Source organism: Columba livia, chromosome 8 (genome assembly GCF_036013475.1).
Source record: "Columba livia isolate bColLiv1 breed racing homer chromosome 8, bColLiv1.pat.W.v2, whole genome shotgun sequence".
NCBI lineage: Eukaryota > Metazoa > Chordata > Aves > Columbiformes > Columbidae > Columba > Columba livia.
This window is the reverse complement of record NC_088609.1, coordinates 7,040,729-7,064,027: the sequence shown is the minus strand read 5'-3', so window position 1 is coordinate 7,064,027 and position 23,299 is coordinate 7,040,729. Positions and strand designations below refer to the sequence as shown.

The 23,299-nt window shown below is 37.8% G+C and overlaps 1 protein-coding gene across 18 annotated transcripts in view; it reads right to left on the bottom strand.

Moving 5' to 3' along the window:
• The window catches only part of RALGPS2 (Ral GEF with PH domain and SH3 binding motif 2), a 157,242-nt gene that overhangs the window by 60,335 nt on the left and 73,608 nt on the right, over nt 1-23,299 (bottom strand). For all 18 annotated transcript variants that reach the window (XM_065071752.1, XM_065071747.1, XM_065071745.1 and 15 more), the window contains exons 4-8: nt 22,887-22,937; nt 13,964-14,047; nt 6,554-6,643; nt 4,510-4,602; nt 1,694-1,820 (exon numbers count right to left, since the gene is read on the bottom strand). In XM_065071752.1, the coding sequence (XP_064927824.1) occupies nt 1,694-1,820; nt 4,510-4,602; nt 6,554-6,643; nt 13,964-14,047; nt 22,887-22,937 (445 nt within the window). The remainder of the gene's footprint in view (nt 1-1,693; nt 1,821-4,509; nt 4,603-6,553; nt 6,644-13,963; nt 14,048-22,886; nt 22,938-23,299) is intronic.

Genomic DNA, 23,299 nt, shown 5'->3' with positions numbered 1-23,299 from the left:
TTGCTGATAGTACACTCTATTCCCTCATCCAAATAACTGATGAATATATTGAATAACACCGGCCCCAGCACTGACCCCTGAGGCACTGCACTAGATACTGGCCTCCAACCAGACTCTGCCCCATTGACCACGACTCTCTGGCTTCTTCCCTTCAGCCAGTTCGCAGTCCACCTCACTACCTGATCGTCCAGACCACACTCCCTCAGTTCAGCTGTAAGGACGCATACAGTGTGTATACACTATACACGGACACATGGTGGGAAAGCTACAAAATGACAGATTTAATAACATTACATTATGTTTGGCTTCTTTTTTGCCCCCTTTATTTCAGACCTACTTTTCATAGCTATGTCAACAAACAGGTAGCATGTGATATTATGTCACACTGGCAATTTCCACACCCGCACTTCAAAGTACTTTCGTGTTGATTCTTCCATTCTAGGCACAAACAATTACCAACATCTGAATACTTGAAAATCCAGGAAACGAACAGCTGTTAATATGAGGCTGGAACTGATAGATGTTTCTAGGAGGGATGTAACAGGGGAGTACAAAATGAAAACAGAATGACAAAATCTCCAGAACTACTAATTAAAATTATTATTGGTTCTCCACAGCAAAATATTTTTTTCTATTTAATTATAAAGCACATAAAGTGAGACCGTTTTTAAAAACACGACCACAGGTATTTAAGAGGCATCACTCTAGGTATTTTCACTCAAATCAAGCCATGAAGCAACTGAAATAATATTGTGACGGACACGCAGATCACAGCATGAAGACAACTGTCAAGTTATTCATCTTGAAAAAACTAATAGCCCAGCTGAGTAAAGGAAGCATCGAACTTCAGAAAGGAAGAAATTACAGTTTAATAAGCCTTAGTGACCACAGGAGGTCATCTTGAATTTAGGTGTGAGAGCAACTCATACCTACAAAAACACCAACTGTTTTTTCTGGAAAAGGAACAAGATGGGTAAACTTTCCCTTAATTTTATGTGACTATTGACATCTTATAACATCAAAGAAAAGCTATATTAAAAATAAAGGGCACACTGATCACTTTAAACAAACTAAGCTGAAACATCAATTAAGTAGCACTAGATTAGCTTGGCAACAAAACAATCAACACATTTATCTAGTTTTCAGATACACACAAATATCACTTAGTCATAATTATTCCATAAGGCTGAATCAGTCAAACAACTCAGTTTCTCTTGTCACCTTAGTATAATTAAACACAGCAATATCTCTAGATTTTAGCATGTTCCAAATCCTAAAATCCACCTTTATTTATCTCAGAGGCTGGTGATTTATAGTTTTACATAAATTAAAAGCCATCATTACTATAACAGTCAAGTATTTAGCTCTAAGAGTGCTTGCAGGCACAACAGTTTAAGTGCTTCTCCAGAAGTCAGTGTATCTATACAACATATGGGAAAATAATTCCCTAGAAAACTGATACTGTATGTAAAACCTGAAGTGTTTGTCAGGTTTACCAGGTATTTTCTTTTTGAAGCTAGTGAAGTTATATCTTGCCATATACAAAGTCTCCAGAATCAGCTAGTAGTTATAGATTCTTTACTGAAGTATTGAAATAGCTTCACGAATGCTTAAAAGATGGTGTTTAATTGGTATAATTACTGGAGAAGTATGTTTGTCACTAGTGTTTCCCACTAAAAATACTTCAGCTTACCTAAATAGGGAATACAAGGAGTCATCTTCAAGCTGCTGATATAGTCTCTAAGCCTTTTGTAATTATCTTCTTTACTCATAACATACTCCAGCTTTTCAAAGGTGGCTTTATCCTTCCGACTCAGTAACTAGGAAAAAAAAAGGCCAAACACAGATAAGCATTAAGGTTTATCATTTTAATTTCTCTTTTTCCCTTAAAAGTATGGATTTCTGCCCCATGCCCTTCCATTGTTTGTTGTTGTTTTCCAAATAAAACTGCTTCAAAATGACAGCATTTACTCCTTAAGGGTGAGCGCTTGGAGAGTTTACAAAGAAAAGTAGCTATTTTGGTTGTTAAGTTTAAAGTATCCTTTTAAAAAATTAGTCAGGTAGAAGCTTTGGTGTCCTGGAGGATCCTTCTGAAATAATACAAGTTTTCAAAAGGCTAATCTAGCTAAAATACAGTACTTTCTCACACGCTGTCCACTTCTACAGTTTCTCAAACTAGTAGTGTATTCACTCTAATTATCTATAAGTTGACATTTATTTGTTAGATAGACTGAGAAATTTTATACTAATACAGCTTCGCAAAAACCCGAATTCCAAAATATGTTCTTATTTTTTAACTGAGAGCAATCTCAACAAATTATTTTCCAAACAGTAAAACAATACCATTAAGATCTGATAAATATCTTTAACTAAAGTACAATTTTTAAAACAATTAATGTAGATACACATATATCCACATCCCCTTTCTTTAACAGATCTAATAGCAATGATGGTTCGCAGTAGGAGGGGAGGACCCGGAGCCTTCCAAACAGCTCTTCACTTTCCAGTTATCAAATGCTAGCACTGACAATCACCTTTGTGCGACGCAGGAAAGGACAGACAAGGTTTAAGGGCGCTGGCAGAGTTGGGCAAGATTCACCTCTCCTAACTTTAGATGTGCAATGATTATTTGCTTACATTGCCTGAGTCCTAGCTGGTCATCTATCCATCCTTTACAGTGAATGGAGAGAAGCAGAATATTCTAAGTACCTCCTTGGAAAGGTTCAAATTCTTCTCAAGTTTCAAAAAGGACAAATCACACATGAGAAGCATTTATTCTTCTCCAGAGTTCAAAGTGTGCACAGGCAATGAATGAGAAAAATTTTAGACATATTCAGACGTATCGTCAGAAGACATGAATTTCATCTTTTTATAGTAACATTAGATTACCAAGCAAACATTTAACAGCTCTTTTCAACTCTAGATTCCAACCATATAAGGTGAATTTCTTTTTCTTAGGGAGTTACTTGCAGTTACTTGCCTAAGTTCCGTTGATGTTACAAACTATCTCACAAATAGAGAAGAAATCCTTCCTTCCTGAAGGTTTTCAAGGTTACTCTGATAACATGGTGACTCAAACAATGGCTTGATGTGCCTTTTCACATTTTTTCTTGTTTTTAATATACAGAAAGCCAAACGCTTCTGTCAGACTCACTTGGGATTGTATGAGAAACACCCGCAGAAATGTGGAAGAACTTTAAAAACTGGCATATATGCCAACGGCCCACAAATAACCCTCATAAGTGCAAACTAGGATATCAGGGTGACCAAGCAGGAAAAGAAACAGGGGACACCCAGCTCTGAATGGCATAATTATGGTAGTAACTCATATGGTTATATGAATATATGGTTATAGTTGACATTTGTTTCAAGTCATGCACAAATGAAGCCAACGCAACTTGGCATCACAGTTGTGTAAAACTGTTGAGGCATCAATTCATCGACATGACAAAACCAGAAAAAAAGAAGTTCCCCTTGAGATCACTTTGAAGTGTTAACTTCATCAAGATTGCCTTAGAGAGATTTTTCGGTATTTTGAAACAATGTCTTACTTAATTGTACATTTGTAAAATGTGTCCAGAATTCTAGATTAGTATCTCAGCGGGAGTGAATTATATTCAATTTTGGTAACATTTGGCAAACGAACAATGTTATGATTCTGTTATCAGACAAAGAAACACTTTTTGTAACACGCAAGGATGTGTTGCTATGTCTTCGGTCAAAGTTTTTAGCTCCTTTTAACGACCTCCTGCAGTGGAGTATTTCAGTCACCTGATTATTTCTATCACACTTGAACATGTCACAGTTCATCTGTTTATACAGCTGGACACAATGTGTGGCTGACTCAAGTGCAGTATGTTCTCAGCTCTGAGGTATCAATGAGCAAAAGTAATTCCTAATGTTCTTCTGATCACAGATACAACTACACAAAAAATAACATTAATTTCAGTCAGAAAACAGATGTCAAATATGTTTCTAAGGAAAGTCATTCTTTTATGTCTGTATGGAAGCAGACCTACAAATATACTGTGTAATGTAGTTGTTATATCTATGCAATTAATGCTGAAAACTGAGGAAAATAGCTAGTTATCCGTCAGAGAAACTATAAATCTCTTTATGGAAACTGAATCAAGAGTTTCTGGACATCTGCTCTCCATAGCAAAAAAAATTCCAACAGTATAAACCCCTAAACGATTAAAGTATGATCCACTTTGGCATTCATAATTTTCCAGCAACAAAATAGCTTCTAGCCGAATTAGAAGCCTCTGTGTTTAGCAGAACCTGCAGGGAACTATTTTTCAAAGGAAAATATTTCTATACTAAATGGAATAAAAACTCAACAGGAAACCATAGACTGAAAGAAGCAAGAGAAACATTATGTACATGGTACAAGGAGATTAAAAGTATCTGTAATATTAATAATTATTGCACCCTTGAAAACAAGCTACAGAATGGTGTAGTCTCCTAAGACCAAATTAAAAGCCCCTCGCTGTCCCGCTGCTCACTTACCGCCCACGTTTTAGTCAGCCTGAAGATCGGAGCGCTCTGTAGGCCTGACACAACTGCCATAAGAGCATGCAGATTGTTCAGCTCATACAGTTTCTGCGGACAAGAATATGTACGATAACAATAAACAACATTCCAAGTGCTGTCAATAAGGAATACGGAATAAATAAATTTAAAATAAAGAAATCTTGCATGGTCTAAAACGAAGAGTTAGCCACACTGAACTACCGTGCACCTCCACCATATTTATAGCACCTTCTAATTCTTCATTACTGCATCTGTATAGTTTTGGATTAGACTTATCCTAGCTGTTTCACAGTCCAGAGAGAGCCCTTCCAAAAAAATAAATCTATATATGCATACATCATAGGACATATATCAGAAGTGCCAGAAACTTTCTGACATTCAAACCCAACAAATTCCTTTCGTAGCATTCAACAGAATTTTCAGCCTTAACAAGTTACGGATAACCCAGTTGTGAATGATGTAATTGTGGCAGTATCTAATATTGTAAATGCCTTTGGCACTGCAGGTTGCCGTAGCTCCAAAAGCTGCATCAAAGCAGCCAAAAAATGTTGTTGCAGAATAAAATCAATCAGGTAAATTTCAAAAAGCCACATACCTGGAGTACGTCTCTCACTGAAAGACAATTTTAGGGTTATGACAACTAAAATCAACTAGTGGAAAGGAACAACAACATCAAAATTGAGGAGACAGGGAAAAGCATTTTCTTTAAAACTCTCTACAAAACACTCTAAGTGCATTTTCTTACTTATTTGGAATTTCCATCCCCTCTTTTTTTTTTTCCCTCTGTGCCCAAAACCATTAATCTACCTTGGCCAATTAACTACTGGTACTACTGTCATGAAAGCTTAAAAATAGTCTGGAAGAAAAAGCTATTCCTTAAGCTCTTCTGCAGTATCAATTATTCCAACAGCGATGAGCACCCAGAGACCTGGACTACGTTCAGGGATTTCTGGTGGAGCGTACACAAATTGCGGATTGAGCCCTGACAAAAAGACTGCTTTGAAAAGAGCTTTGGTGTAAACAGAAAATCCTTCGAGTGGCACTAACTGCAGTAACTTCATGTCGGCACACACAAGCAAAGCCAAGGTAACAGATACCGTAAGCAAATCAGCAGTATATGAGTATGGCATGGTCACTGAGCGAAGTCTGTGGAATCTCACCAAATTAGCATAGCCTGAAATTTATAGTCACATCCCATGGAAGTAAAATATTACTTAATTAAAAATGTGCATATTGAGACAAGGAATTCATTTGCAAACGAATTCCAAGGTAATTAACAAAAATGTTACATCTTTTTTTTGCAGGTAACTCAAGGCAGTCACAGAATTAGCTGTGTTAACAGTCAGCTACTGTCTGACAGGTAAACTTGAAAAACATTCCTCTCTTCATGCTACAGTGAAGAAGTTTCATTCTGTTTGAAGGGCCAGGACTCTGGTTCATCTACGTGCAAGCCAAGATTCGTTGACCCTTTTCTTTTGAATGTCAGTCCTAAGGGCTTTCAGGAAGGTATGCCAAGATGAGAGCTCTAAAATGTACTCTGAGTTCAGGTATGGTTTTGAAACAATGTTTATTAAGTTGATATTATTCATGCCACAATTGGAATAATAGAGAACAGACCCTTTCCTTCCCATAGTAAAAGAAAACAAACTCTTTTTGTTCCGACTGATACTGTTTGAACTGGTTCTACAGACAAGTGTTTGGTTTTAACCAATATTAGAAAACACATCCAGTAAATATTATCTAATAAACAATATTTGAAAAAGGGCACCTCTGCATGTCCTTAGGGAAGCTATTTTTCTGTAAACAAAGGCTTCCATTTCAGGACGTGGGTCTGCCACTATTTCTGACAACTTTGTTACATGCAGAAGCCAAACAGCTGTTCACGTCAACAGATACAACCACAGCTAAATCAGGTATCAGTTAAATATTTACCCAACGTGTATTTCTGAACTGACCAACTTAAGTAAAGAACTTTCATCATGGTGAATCCCACAACTCCTCCCCCAATCCCAAGTCTTACCTTCGCAGTTTTAATGTAGTGGCTCAAAACCTCAGCTCTGATTTTTAAAGTCTGTGCATGTAGAATCTCTCTAACCACCCAGAAGCTTACCTAAAAAGAAAAATTGCCTTTTTGAAATGCAGAGTGATGACATTACACTTTTAAAACTTTTATTTCATGAATAATACATTAAAAGTCTCACAGCACTCAACTTCCATCTATAAAGTTGAATACATACTAGAAGATGTAAATGCTTACACTATGAAATTCCAATCAATATAACCTAGATACTAGTAACATAAAACTTTGAAGAAAGTGTTTTGCTCTGTTATTCTGCTTGTTGTTACCCAAGATACCTTCTACCATTACATGGTAAAGCAGTTGCTCACATCAAATTAGTAAATCCAACATATATATATATATATATATAGCATTGCATCTTTTATCTTGTTTCTCTCTTCACCTTCCCTGTCTCGTAACCAGTAGCCACGCACTCCATTATTTTGATGGGGAACACATGTTCTGGTGCCTGCTTTTCTGAATAAGTGTGCGGGTGGCTAGAACTTGCCTTTGTAAAATCTGTCACATCAGTTGCACACAAAGACACTGGGATCTGCTTTCCTAACAGGGAAGACTCTTCTGCTGCCAGTACATCTCCAAAACCCCAGCAGAATCAGTTATGCACAATCTATGCAAACAGACTCATTTTAAGGTTACGTTTGAGGATGAGAACTCACAGACACAAAGCAAATGGCAAAACTCTCAATGTTCTCCCAAGAAAGTAAAATAAAGAAGAAGTTTTATTAAGAGTCTACAAAATGAAGGAATACAACAACTAAAATTGAGGTTTATTTTTTGGTTTTAGTTTTCCATAGCTTCAAAACTGCATTATCCAGTTCTCTGAGGAGTTGATTCGCTTCAACTACATTTCACTGACATTGCCAAATTCTCAACACCTTTAAAAAAACAATCATCAGACCATTATGACCTGAACAAAACTGCAACATAAGGTAGGAAGCCTCTGCTCTAACCTGGAGTCTATAGTTTGTACACTTATTGCTGGCTACTCCCATTACCTGCCAGTATGCAGCACACTACCATACTAATCCGGTACGTTTTAAAGGGCTAACTTCACTGTTATATAAAACCCGATGTTCTGTTCCATATGGCATGAAGGATGGTGGCTGCATTTCATAGTTACACAAATGCCTCATAAAGGCTACACTTTGAAATGTTTTGTTAACCAGTCTAAATTCTAATCGCTGCTCCCCCCACACCCCCTGCCTTCACATACTTCAGTACAAAGAGAAATGATAGATAATAAACACTTTCATAACTGTACTAAAACACTAGCAAAGAACTAGGAAATGACAGCAAAGTCTCTATCTTTTATTCACGTATTCACTACAAGTTAAGAAAAAATGAACAATTAGCAAGATACAGCATGTCTGCTATTTATAAAGCTACTGCAAACAGTGTAAGAACAAATGTATGCTCTCATACGGAAACATCTTTCCATGTGTCATGCTGGTTTGATTTTAAGAATGATGCTACAATACTTCTTATAAACTAACATTGTGTATGTAAATTCAGGCTCCTGCCCAGAATTTCAATTAAAAAGATCAAATAGCCTGTTTAGTACAGTATGAGAGCCCTTTATACAGAACAGCACGAGACCATCTGCACCTCCAAAACTGCTACATTTCCAGTGAAGCTACAGGGATCTGATGAGAACTGGGATGTCCAAAACACAAAAGCTCTTTGGAACCGGAAAATTGAAGAATTAGAGAAAAACCATGACAAAACCCACAAACATCTTGGATAACAACTGCTTTCCTTTGGTCTGTTTGTTTAAAGCTGTATTAGCCAGGAAAAAATTAGCCATGGAGCTCAGTTTTCTTTTTCCTTTCCTCCTTTTTTTTAAAGCAAACCATCTCCAGATAAACTGTGTTACCCTGACAAACATAAAAAACTGTTCTGAGTAAAAAGCATTACTATACAATACATCAGTACCGAATACATAAATACTGAAGTATTTGACAGTACTTCAAAATATTGTCAAAAAAGTTAAACCACAGTTTAATGTTCTGCTGTAGTTACACAGCTTGAGAAAACCAACTTTTCCTTTGACTGATGAACAAGTTTCTAAGGAGATGCTTTCCCTTTGAAGATTAAGGCTATTTAAATTTTTAACACAGATTTTCGTATCGTAAAGAATCAGGTAGAGATAACACATGTACTGCTATGCCTTAAAGTCCCAAATCTGTTTCTTCTCAAGCTAACAGAGCATCGGTGAAATAGGAGACTTGCAGTAGGCCAGAGTATGAAACACTCGTCCAAAATACAGAGCAATGCTCAATCATTTTCATGCAGAAACACAAGTGATCTTCTATGTTGGCTTCGACTGTATCAAAGTTCCTGAGCATCAGTGACACAATCACCGTGCTGTGCAGGCACCCCTGCTCACCCAAGGAAACCTGTTTCAGTCCCAGCCAAACCGAGTCTCAAGGCTTCCAAGGTCTTGCAGGAAAAACAAACTGGAATAAAATGCAAAACTTTCTTTGAAGCTTCAAGCCGTCCAGTCCCTTCAGTGACAGAGTAAGCGGGAGATAAATAATTAAACACACGTAGCCATTTCCACTCCAACCACCTCCACCCCTCTTCAATGTGTTTTTACTGGCATTGACCTTCATTTTTGGCTGGTCTGAAAAACAGACAACTGAGAGAACACCTTTTGTTTCAACAGGTTATGTTTTATTTTATCCAGGTTTGTTCTTCATGTAAATCATACATCTTCCCCATATATGTTTCGTGATTACTTCAAGTCCTCTCTGACTCCATTCAAGTGATATTATTTCTCACACTGTCCCAACAATATCAGTCACTCAGATGACCCACAGCCTTTGGGCATCAATGCCTTCAATACCAGTTCTAGACAGCACTTAACGCTGGGCATTTATATTCTTCCCTATTAAGGTCAACCTAGAAAAAAATGCTTAACTTTTGAATCTATCTTTTCTTAAATCACAGCTCAAGCTTATTAAATTATCCCATGTTTGCCTTATCTGAAATACTAATTTTGTTATACTGGTGCTCTTAAGTTCATAGCCATTGGTCCCAAAATTAATTGTGCTCTCTGTGCTAATAAGTAAATAGGCAAATTTGAGACTTTTTAATAGAGTTTCTGGACTATTTGTCCAAATATCTGCCAAAAACATTCTGGCATGCTACACAAAAAGCATGTAATGTAAAACGAACAGTACTGATCATGTGCCATTACAGCTAACTACACTGTCCCCTCTGCCTCACTCAGCTCTGAGTCTCTGCATCTGTCCCCTGCTCTTCTCCTGACCCTGCCTGTTCTGCTCCCATTTATGGGCCCCAACAGGTTCCTTTGCTGAGCACACCCAGCTGCTCACTAGGACTGCACAGTCTGTCCTCCTCTCTCCCAAAGCAGCTCCACATGAAGCCAAAGCACATCACCAGACAAGCAGCCTTTCTCCTTCTGGCCCATCCGGAGGAACAGACATATGGCATCCACAGAAACTAAGCTGCAAGGAACCAAATCACATGTACCCATTGTCACTTTTATCAAAGTACATCATAGATGGAATATGCAAAGTTGAGAATTTGCACACCTAGTTCATAGCAGCTTTGCTTGTTACTTGGGTATAGGGAACGGTGTAGCCCTGCCTGTTTCATTTTGGTTTGTTTTCCACTCCACTTTCAATCTCTGACAACCCTGGTAAAATGTCACTAGCACACTTCACTGCACCTCAGCCACACTACAATATTCAAGACAAACTTCCTCTCCTTCACAATATTTGCATCTGGTTTTAAAGAAAAAAAAAAAAAAAAAAACAACAAAACCAGTTTCACAGAGGTAGGAAAACATAACATTTGCCTTTTTCAAGTAGCATCTTTTCCTTTTAAATTGTTCCAATGCATTGAATCCAGCTGACAAGTTTCTCCAATGTTTTAAGCTCTGAGGCAGCACAGTTCCACTCCCATTTAAATAAAAAACCTTAAGAAAGGACTTTTCGAATACAGATAGAGAGCAACAGTTACTTTTACATAAACTATGAAACATTTTCATGTCAAAGCCATTTTCAACAAGGTAACAAACAAGGGTTTAGTAAGTAAGCAAACTCCATGATTCTGCACTCTGACAGATTTACCAGCTACAACAGTAGTGTGCCCATGTACACACAACTCTCAGAAGAAACCTGAAAAAAGGCAGCGACCAGAGGTTTTTAAAGAATTACATTAAAAATGTGCATTTAAAAACAACAGTTAATAGTAGTTGTGTAGATGCATGCAGTACCGCATAGCACTGTGTTCAAGGGTCCTGGCACGGAATGACTCAATTGATTTCTCTTCCCTGCACTCAATCTGTTTTTACAGGCACCACATACAATTATCACATAACTAATGCTGGAAATACACTACTTCATTCTCAGTGGACTGCAATCAACTGCACATAATCATTACTGTTTCCAAAATGCTATCAGCAGACCAATTTGCTGTGAAACAGCTGTTAGTGATTTAATATTCTCTTTACTTAAAAAGTGAGAGCTGTTCACGGTTTTCTTTTGGCAAGTTGGGGGAGAAAGGAAAGAGACAGTTGCATAATGTATAATTTGAACCCACTGAAATTTTAAAGGTTAACGAAAGTTTGATGAAATGTATTCGCATCTCATAAAGCCAAAAGTCGCAATGTGTCTTGATTACTTAGTTTAGGTCTAAGCACTAGAACCCCCCAGGTTAGTGGGGCAGGTGCCCAACAGGATCTGCAGTCTGCTGAGCAAGGCCCTGGGCTAGAACTGAATGCCAATTAGGCAAACCAGGCAAAGATGATTAACTGATTACTCTGTTGTGCCTTCTTATTCCCAGCTGCCACTGCCTATCCCACAGGAATTCCTGGATTTCACTGCTCCTTAAAGGATGGTGAATCTAAACCCGACATTACTATTGGAGTAAGTCGTCCAACGTGACGGATTTGGAATCATAGTCCCACACCACATCAGAAGTTATCCAAAGCACCATCTCAGTAAGTCAAAAGTTCAGGTACTAACATGAATAATAGGAACCTCTTTATTACCTATTCTTTGACTCTTCAAGGCAGAGTTTCTCCTACAGGCTACTACAACTCTCACACCAATGTTTTACAAATGACACTTGAAAAAGAACATAAACAAATGAGAAGAAAGAAGTAGGAAATAAGACCTCAAAATCTTTTGGCTTTAAAACCAGTCCAAGGGACAGCCTAAGCACAGCAACATCCGAATGCGATGGTGTTGACAATGTAAAAACCAGAAAGAGAAGCTACTTGCCCAGTTCCAGGAGATTTCATGGTGAATTGCAAAGATTCCAAGTATGTCAAACACAAACCTTTGTTGAGAGGTAATCAATGGAGTAGAGTTTCAAAAATATCACCCATCAACTAATAATCTAGTAAACAGATTTGATAAATGCTCCACAGAGTAAAATATAGACCCATCTTTTAAAAAAATTAAAATCTAAACCAGTTACAAAATCAGAAAGTCATTAGGATTAACAAGGGGGGACTTAAGACAGGATTACAATAATAAACCAATAGGATTTTGCTGGTGTGATGGAATTCCTATTTGTTAATCTAAAAATAGTTTATTTAGAAGTTTTTGAAACACTGTTTAAGAACAGAGTTAGTATTTCAGCAACATTACGATCTTTAGCAGCTACTCTGAAAGCACAGGCATCTCTGGTTCTGGCCAGCTGTACAAGGCAAACTGTCCTTCCCTGTGTCCTTAACACGTTCTACAGGTTAGATATTGTTAAACAGTGGTTCTGTAATGATAAACGGTCAGTTTGCAGACAGCTGATTGCTCATTCCCATGATAAGATTTCTCCTCCTTCCTTCTTGCCACTAAGCATAACCTACTAATTCTTTAATATGTTTGAAGTCAACTTTCTGTTTAGCCAATTCCTGCAGTTTTTTAGTAAGTTATATAATTACAAATGACAAGAGAGGTCACTGTACACTGTCTAATACAGCCCCTACTACAAAACCATTTCAGAATATTCAGCAAAACTAAATGTTTCTTCGAAGAAGTAACTTCCATGAACAAAGACAGAAAATGTTGGAATCACTGGCCTATCAGCAAGAATAGGGTAAAAAGTATCAGTGTAAAAGTAGCCTCAGGCTGCATATAGAGTCCAATAAAGGTGCGACTTCAAAAGCTAGATCAGTAAAATTTCAACTAAATGCAACCAAAACACCAAGACTCCAACCCAAACTCCCCACACTTCACCAGATGGTACGGTCACAACAAGTTTGCAATGTACGATTTTTCTCTTCAGTCAAGAGGAGAATCGGCCAAGTGTCTAAACCCCATGTCCAGACAAGCATTTCAGTCACTACATGGTTCAGAAATGTTATAAGAGTTGTTGATGAGAAATAATAGGATTTGGTCATATCCTGAATGTGAGCAATAATGGAAAGTGAGAAAGTTCACAGCAATTGATAGGAGAAACACCCTGAAAAGGTTAGAGGCACAGTCTTAGTCGATTATCAAATATGTCTGTAGATCTGAGACTGGGCACAGAAGGTAAGTCTGAGTCTTGTAAATTTGAGACATTATTAAACATTTACAAGAGGAGAGATGAGGGTAATAGAATTACTTCATCTGAAATACAAAATACAGCATTACATTAAAAAAAAGCATTACAGTTTTGAGACTTGGCTGGCTAACTACATAGCTGGAGTTATACAGCTTTAATTGTGGAGAGAACTAAAATTCCGATCTTATTTTAAAAGTTGATTTTTACACAGCTAAGTTTTTAAGTAATAAAGCCATAAATCCCAAAAATGCTTCCTAAAAATTATGTGAAATAGAGCATTAAGCAACAAATTTTGTATGGTAAAATTGTTTGGAATGTTTAAAGTTTGCCTAGAAACACCATTAAAAGGTAACCACACCAACAAAAGCCTCATAATTTTAGGGACAAAAAACATCTATGAGGAGCAAAAGACACTCAACTAAGACAGAAAGAAAATACACCTAATTACTACTCCAGAAATGCTGTACGGCAAGACTTGAACCTGCAATGATGATTCTGTCTTTACGTAAAGGAAAAGCCGGCATTTATGGGGAGGAAAAAACAAACAAACAAACAAACAAAACACAACCACAAAAGAAACAACAAAAAACGCCACACAACACTTTCCTATTTCATAATTAACTGCTATTTAAAACAACCACACAGTTATTTCTTTAGTACATTTCTGGTCTTTCTGTATATCCAGAAGATACGGAATTCCTTATAGCAAATACTTCCAAGTTTTCAAGTGATCAGCTATGATCACCAATAAAAGTCATTTGCCAGAACACTTAATTCCCCAGATGTTTTCAATGTGTCCGTGTAATGACACTGGAAAAAAACCCAACTCACGTGATTGAATCTTCTGGTGAAAGCGACAGCATTTGGTGCAGAACTGTATTTCTCTTTTTTATTCCAGCCACAGCTCGCCAGCTCCTGGGAGAAAAGGATGAACATTCATTTTCTTAAATTAATGCTTAACATATGGCCAGAGACGAGATAATATAGAGGGACAAATGTTAGAAGCTACAAAATAATTTAACAGAGCAACAATACATTAAAGTAATAAATATTTAGTTACACTTTTTCTGATTTCTTCTGTAAATCAAGATTCCACAGATGTAATTTCTGAATTGGTTTGAATAATTTTATTTTTACAATTAATGTTTCATTGAATTTGGGCCTTTTGTAAAATTCAGCTCTTGTAAGTAACTAGTGAAATAATTCAAGATCCATTTTGTTACCATAGAAAATCCTGCTTTAAATAAGAATCTGAGCTAGGGAGAGATGCATGTTGTTCTGGTTTTAATTGCTTTCTGAGGGTATTCAAAATCTACTGAGGAGATACACCTCATTAAGTCAATCTAGATACATCCTATTATTTTAGCTTCACGTATTGCATTAAAGAAATACCAAAATTGTCATGCTTTGCAGCAACAATAAAAGAAACACTATTTCCAGCTTTCTCTTCCAAATAAGTCAATTTTATTTTAAGCTGAACAACACTCAGCACTTGAGGAAATAGTATTGTGGAGTAAAGGGGAGCAAGTGGACTTGCTTCAAAAGAGAAAAACCAAACCAAACCACAAAAAACCCCCACACATAGGTCCCATTCTTTAGTCACCCCAAAAACTGTAGGCCTCAATCTAATAAATTACTTGTAAAGCGTAAAAAAATTACTTGTAAAGCCTAAAAAAATTACTTGTAAAGCCTAAAAAGCATTACTCTATAACTACTAAGTTGCAATGTCCCTTCCTTGTTTGTAAAACCCAGGCAGCAGTTGAGCAACTACATCATCTTCCCTGTTATTTACTGCCACTTAATCATGAAAACCCACATGTACCAATGAGCTTTTCTATTCGTATACAATAGCATACATAATAGATGCAAATATGTACAGCATGAAACACACAACCTATTCCAGTGCAACCAAGAAAAATAATCAATACAGAGACAGTTTAATTATCAAAGTGGCATAAGAGCAAAGTACAGCCTTTAGTTTTTATTAATTCTTATTTCTTTCCACACCTTCCATTCTGAAGAACTCAGTTTTATCACCGCATTGAAAACTGAAACCAATATCACACTATATGCACAGCTACCGTATAACACAGGTGAGATGATACAACATGTAACCAATAATTGTGCTATTGAAGACAGTCATATTTTAAAAGAATTTGGTATCTAGATAAGTCTAAGCTCTAAAGCTTCTGGGTTTTTAACATTTGTTTGGGGTTGTTGCTGTTGTTTGTTTCTTGGTGGGCCTTTGTTTGTTTGTGCTTTTGTTTTGGTTTGTTTGTCTTTTAATCAGGAATTTCCTAACATCTTTTCAACCAACATCTCAAAACCACTAAAGAGTCTCATGCCACTTAAGAGAGACCCTGAATTCTTCCACTTGTTGAAGGTTGTGATGTGCTGGTATTTGACTGAGATGACACCAAGATGCTCCTGTCCACAAACACTGGGAAGAATGCGGAGTCTCTAGCTTTGCATTTAGGGCCATTGCTTCCAATTTCACAAGGAAGTTCTGCCACCAGAACCTCTCCTGGAAAATGCCGGCATGCAAGACAGCCAGGCAGCCCTGAGCTGTTCCTTCTGCAGCATTTTCCATTGGAATAGCAATCACAGCTCTGCATTGGGAATAACAATCACAGCTCAGCGCTTGGGAGTACACAAGGTGACTCATCCTTACTGGCATCTGATAATGACACCTCCTTAACAGAAGGAAAAAAAAGACTGTTGCCATCTCCAGTTTAGAGAAAGCATAGTAATTTCTTAATAATTCAGAGCATATCCTTGTAATTTTTCAATTCTCATCACTAAGTAAAAAGCAATGATTATTCCAGACAGAAGCCACCCATTGCCCTGGCAACCCTGTCCAAGGGTTGACACAGTACAGACGTCAGAAGCAGACCTTGCTTAGCTGGCACTGAGGTTTGGGACACTGATGAGATTAGCAAGAGAAATGGTAATTTTTAAGATGAAAGCATCACCAGGGATCTTTAGATAGTATGAAAGTAACAGTATTAATGTTAAGGTCACATTTATATTTATACACCCAAAATCAGACATCTAATATCATTTGGGCACAGATGCAAGTCCTTACTCTCAGATTTTGAACCATATATACATATTATATTTTTATTATTATTAGAAAGAAGAGGTCTCCCTGCAACTGAAGCCTCTGCTCCACAAAAATCTTGTTGAGATTTTCCCAGTCTGAATGGAAAGGGAAAGCGATGACTGACAGAGAACAAATGCTTTGGTAAGCAAGATGAAAATCTAAACAGTGAGGAAGGAGAAATAGCTCCTGGGACACATTCGCAGCAGATTCTCATGACTAAGATTATCCCTGTATTCCTGGGCCTGAGGCTGGCTCTAAGGTTGCACATAGAGTTATTTATTCTAAGGTAAAGATAGTAATAAAACGTGTATTCATGCAGTCTCACCAAAAACTATGGACTTCATTGTACATTATTGACCACATAAAATACCATTTAAAACTCCGAAATTCTAGTTCAGTCAAGAATACAGAACAACACACCAGGTCTGACTGAAACTAGAAGTTTTCCAAGTTAAAATAAAAAGACAAACAAAATTCTTCAACACTACTGCAGGTTTTTGGCAATTTTCCCCATCAAAGCCAAACAGAATGAAATGTTGTATAAAGGCAATGTTCTCTGATCTTGCACTCAAACAGTATTACAAGGCCATCACATTTTGCTCCAGCTCAGTGACTCCTGAACAGCACAACACAGGCTACTGGTCTCCACAAACCCTCCAAAAGCACAGAGCTCCCAGCTCCACTTGCACAGAGCACTTGCTTCAACCACTCTTCTACTAATTCTCCTTTCTCTGCCTCCCCGCAAAGCCTTTGAACTCTCTAGTCAGATTATAAACTGAAACAGTCATTTGTGGAGTGGATCAATAGGATACAAAGGCACAGAGTTGAGGTATACGATGAGATGGGAGAGTTACAAGCAGATCTGGACTCCTGGATTTGAGGGGGAAAAAGGTTATGAACTCAGACTGCAGGAGGTAGGAGGCAGAAGTTGTCAACTGGAGGCAGAGTAGAAAAACTACATTTTAACAGATTTGGGGTTCAGATAATTTGAAAATGCATGGGTGCAGCAGAAAGAAGATAGGTATGGGATTAAGATGGTTCCAGAGCATGTGAGGACCTAACTAAAATGGCAGGGCCAAAGGCACATCCTCTATGCATGCTTGAAGCTCAGCAGGAGAAGCAGACAAAGCAGTCCTGATAACTCCTTGGAGGCAACTGATTTGAGAATCCTTTGGCTCTACCCATGTTCTTGAGTGAAAAGCACGTAGCACTGGATACTGCAAAGCAAGAGATGGTGCTCCTGACGAGAAAGGTTCCCATCAAAGCCCTGCACAGCCGTGCCCACAGTTACGCAGGCCCTCAGGACTTCTGCTATCAGTTCAGATCCTGCAACATATACACCGCCGGGTAGGGAGAGGCACAGACCTTTCCCACCTCACTGCCTTTAGTATGAAATACAAAGAAGGTGGACAAAACACATGCATACATATATTTTGCTACTTTAACCTGAACCTTGTCTTCTACCTCCTGCACTCAGCTTCTCCATCTCACTTGCAAGATCTCTACCCCTGTCCAGCCCACTTTCTTTTCTCTTGGCTAGAAACTAAAATAAAAGTAGTCTCCCTTTGCTGCCTGTCCAGAGTTTCTCAGCATTATTACCTGATCACTCTGCTGCAGGGGTAGCTCTTGTTCACAATCCTCTTCCCACCTTCTCAGAACCCGCTTGCCCAAAACCACCACCCTAGACACTGCCCATCCCACCGCCATAAGATGCCATCAACAGAAGAGAAGCCACCAAGGTTTTGGCCTTCACTGCATTTGATCTGGGAGAAGTATGACACAGGCCTAATGAGCATGGACCTGGTTCTGCACACACTATTGCAATAAAGCACACTAATTTGTTTAATTGGAATAAAAATACTCATTTCTTCATTAATTAGACTGTGCTGCCTATTCCATTACTAATTCACACATGTTTATTTTATGTTCCTCTAGAACTGCACTTCTTCCACCGCAAGCTTCAAAACTGAAGTATTCACGAGGATTATTTCCATAGTCATCAGTCAAGCGTAGGAGCTACATTACTACTACAACCTATTTCTTATTTTGTGTAATTTATTTAAAATGAGGTGTAAAACTGAAATATTTAGGATCAAGAATACAAAAGCTAAACTTTCTTTGTAACTCATTTTGGTTTTCATTCCTTTTTGAATCTACAGATTTTCATTTTCCTTAACAAAATTTTAGAACACTTAAATTATAGCCTGTACTACACAGCAGAAGGAGAGACTGTGCTGCTCATTAAAATCTTTATATAAGGGTCAAAGTGAAAGTTTCAAAAACAGGAGAGAAAAAGCAAGGATTAATAGTGAAACCATTATACAACTTCAGAACAAGTAGAGATGAATATTCAATAAGCAAGTTTTTTTTCACTGCCTAGCCTAGTGAAGCAGAGCGGATAAAAGTTAATGACAATAACCCAGTAAAGATTTTCAATGTGACTACATATGGGTAAATAATTTTGGAGAACATATTAAAATATTTAAAATAAGTATACAGATTTTCCAGTAAAAGCAAGCTAATGCATTCTGTAAGGGGACATCTGGCATTTAGTTAATGTTAACATACATAGCAGCAGCACAACTGAGCAAGTCTATGACAACCTTTTCACTTTATAGTCACTGCTCTCTAGAAAGCACCAATGACTACAAGGAAAGGCAACAACAAACAACACACCATTGGTCATTCATAGGGAATAGATGGAAATCATACGACTGACATGGGGAACATCTTTTTGTTTCCCAAAACTGAAAATGCAAATTGGCTGTTTTTATACAGATAGAAGATTATGTAGCAGAGGTATGTTCTTTATTATCTTCATTTATTGTACTGCAGCCCACTAATTAGTTAATTAACACAGAAACAGTAATTCTTTTTACTTTCTCAGAAGTAACCTGCAGGCATGTTTAGTGATGAAGAAAGGAGATTTCCAGTATTACTTGGAGCAATGGTCTTTTTAAAGCTTGTCCCTACAAACCATCTAGGCCATGGCAACTCTGTAAGCCCACACTGCTGGCTCACCTTAAATGTAAAGTGATCCACTGTACTTTAATCCTGAGTTGTGTGGACGTATAGCTCATGGTCTGGTTTTTCCTAAGAGCATGAAACAGGAAGTTGTAGTGGGTGATGTGCAGGAACTCCAGTGCACACATGAACCCACAATATCTATCGTAAATCTGAATGTAGGCAAAAATTATATTTATTTGCTACAGATAAAGGCAAAAGGTCGGAGAAGCATCTAAGTCTGTGTTATGAGTATGTTCATAGATTTTGATGTTAAAAGAAAAAGCACTATATATTGCTGTAAACAGTGTTATTCAGCTCTAGGTTCTGTTAAGACAACCAAGATGAAATTCTGATGCTGCTTTAAAACAAACAAACAAAAAAAACCCAACCTACAATACTCTAGGAAAATATTTTATCACAGTGAAGAAGATGCAACGTGATAATTTGTGTAGTCAAGAAAAACTACGACGTTCAAAGAATACCACTCACACACTAAAGAAGGTGAAAATTCATCTCCAGTTGTTTCTAAAATTAAGCACGCTGTTCACCTTTCAGAACCTTTATTTGAGAAAACAAATGAAAGCACATTAAAGGCTAAAGATATTCATTTATATGCTTTTCTGTAGAGTTTGGGAAGCAGAAGGAGATTGACAGTCTGTACTACAAAGATTTGTTGGTGAATTACAACCATCTATAATAAACACCCAGTTTTTAAACCTTGTCACACTGGGAAAGATGTTGCTCACCATCTCCCACCATGGATGCAGATGAGGGCTGTGAAATCTGATTCTAAGTAATCTTCTAGCACTGATATCAAAAAAACAAGTTCTATCAATGCCTTTTAGTCATTCATGAAAGCCTCAGTTTAGAAGACACTTAATACAGATGAAATTAGCTCAACATGGTTCTGTTTTCTAATGACAAATTCCGCAATGTCAGAGTGTACATGTCGAGATGTGTGCAAAGATTCGCAATTTGAATCACGATACAGACATGGCACAGAATCTGGTAGATACTTCAAAGAAACTTAGAAACCTACACCACTTCATTAATCTGCTGTCAAGACACCTTTAGGCAAACCACATCTGGAATATTGTGTCCATTTCTGGGCCCCTCAGTTCCAGAAGGACAGAGAACTGCTGGAGAGGGTCCAGCACAGGGCAACAAAGATGATTAAGGGAGTGGAGCATCTCCCTTATGAAGAAAGGCTGAGGGAGCTGGGTCTCTTTAGTTTGGAGAAGAGGAGACTAAGGGGGGACCTTATTAATGTTTATAAATATATAAAGGGTGAGTGCCATGAGGATGGAGCCAGGCTCTTCTCGGTGGCCAACAATGATGGGACAAGGGGTAATGGGATCAAGCTGGAACACAAGAGGTTCCACTTAAATTTGAGAAGAAACTTCTTCCCAGTGAGGGTGGCAGACACTGGAACAGGCTGCCCAGGGGGGTTGTGGAGTCTCCTTCTCTGGAGACATTCAAACCCTCCTGGACACGTTCCTGTGCGACCTCACCTAGGTGTTCCTGCTCCAGCAGGGGGATTGGACTAGATGATCTTTTGAGGTCCCTTCCAATCCCAAACATAATGTGATACTGTGAAACTAAGTGTTCCGTGTCAGTCTTCCCCTTCTGCAACACAGAAAGAAAGCATTTGAATTTTACATAGTTTCTTCTGACCTGAGAGAATCTGTATGCCCCTCTTCCACAGGGGATTAACACAACTTAGAGGCACATGAGATTCAAGCCGACAGAGTTGTGCCCACCTGTGAAGGAGCGCTGATGGACAGAGAATCCCTGAACACCGACAGTGCCTTCAGCTGCTTTTGTGCGTGCATGCGAGATGTGTGAGAACAGCTGCCCTTCCTCATGCGGATATTGAGCAGTGAAGGCATCACGTGAATTTTTCTCAGGCAGTACATACATATTTCTTAAAGGAAATTACTTTCTATATATATTCCCCTATTCTCTCACAGTTTGTCTTTTAGAAAAGTTTCAATATTTATTCTCCTTTTCCCTTTTATGGTTCACAATAATGGAGTTAGAATAGTCACCAAAATATGCTTTCTTGACACTTCCTCTCATCTCCCTTCCTGTAGGCCTGCTCACACAATATCACCTGAGATACAATGGGTGGCATTAAAAGAGCAAGAAATTACAAGGTATGGAGTACTGGATCACTGCCACTATATCGAACTTGCTTGCTTGCTTCCTCGTGGTTGTTACACAGCTGACTGCTCCTCCTGTGCAGTGCTGGAAGCAGACTGAAAAGAATAAACTACCACCAAACTCAGGCGGTGGAATTTCTTTATCAGAAAATCATTAGGAAAAAAGTCCTAACTAAGTTGGTGGTTTGATTTTTTGATATGCAATACTTTGATGCTCAGTGTAACTAGAGATGGATGAGGCATTGCATAAAAGCATCCAGGGCTTATTCAACTTCAGCTCTCAGGGGTGGGGGAACCCTACATAGCAGCAATGCTTAACATTAGAAAAAGAAGTAGACAAACGTGAATATGTGGAAAACATTTACAAAAATCAGATAAAAGGGTAAAATGCTTTAAAGTTTTGGAAAAGAGCTTTAAAAAAAAGATATATCCTATCAGAAAATCAGTAAAAACACATTCTGCCAATCAAAAAGACTCTAAAGGATGCCCAGAAAAAATAAAGAGACGGAGAGATCAAATGGGAGGCTACCTGAAGGATTAAAGAAAAAACGCACCCCAAACCATCCAGCCAAAAACCCCACACAAATCCACGTGGGTTGGGAAATAGCTTGTTGAATTCATGAAAGCGAAATCATGACTACACTTGCAAATGCAGATCAAAAGGAAGCCTTCAAACAAGGAACTCAATCGCAAGCAAGAGATTCAGCAGGTTTCTCCACACAAAGCAAAACACCCTTCAGCGTGCAACAAGAGTGACATGACAAAAGCATGACAGCAATAAAATAGCTTATGATAGTCTAAGGGTGAATGCTGAGTTGAACAAGACTTCCAAACTACTGACAAAGTGGACAATAAACTGAAAAACAGACCTGAAAAAATGCAAGACAGTGCTCACAGGAAAATGCTAATTGTACAGAAATAAGGATATACAAATTTGTCAGTTATTATAGTCTCTATGAAGATATTGAAAACATCAGTTCAAGTCAGGCTGCAATCAGAAAGGAATACAGCATTAAATGAAAACGAAAGAGAACACAAGTCATTAATGTATTATCCCAATACATCCACAGATCACATCCATCTCAAACACAAGGTGCCACTACGGTCATTTTTCTTTTTCCAAAAAAAGATATGAACCAGTTAGGGAAACACAGGACAGCACGAGGTACAGCATGAGCTATCAGGAGCTGAAATCCAAACATTATGATCAGAAGAGTCTGATCAAGATGTCTGCCATTCAGAAACATTAAAACCCACATATTCCATCTCTAGCACTAGCTGAACACATTTAAACACCAATACTTCATTCCCCAAACTATTAGGTCCAGATATTTTTGTTACAAAACCATCTGCTTCAGAGCTATATAAACTGAGACAAAAAATAAGATTTATTGACATACATACACTTTGCAATTCCCGAATTTATACAGCAGCATAACTTTTTTTAATTTAAATTTGAAAACAAAACCAATTAACTACTTACCTCTGGCTGAATTGCTTTAAATACAGGGACATCCATTAGTGTTATCTGACCCTAAAAAAAATAAAAAATAATTTTAAAAAATAATAAGCTCAAAATTAGCCTTGCATTTCATTAAGTTGTTGTGTTGCATGAGAACTGTATTGGTTCTGTTTCCTTTTATTATTAGAGTTTCATTTTGTAGCTGATTTCAGAGGTTTCAGCTCCTACCACAGAGCCATCCTGCAAAACCAGAGAATAAAGAGCTTCAAACTTTACATTTAATAAAATTAAAAAAATAATAGTAAACTATTCTCAAGAGCATAATCCTGCACTTAAGTATTCAAGTCAGAGCTTGAACTTAAAAACACTGTCTAAGAAACTATTCAAGAATACAAAGAGTTGACTTTAGTTGCTCAAGGGCAGTCTCTCTTCAA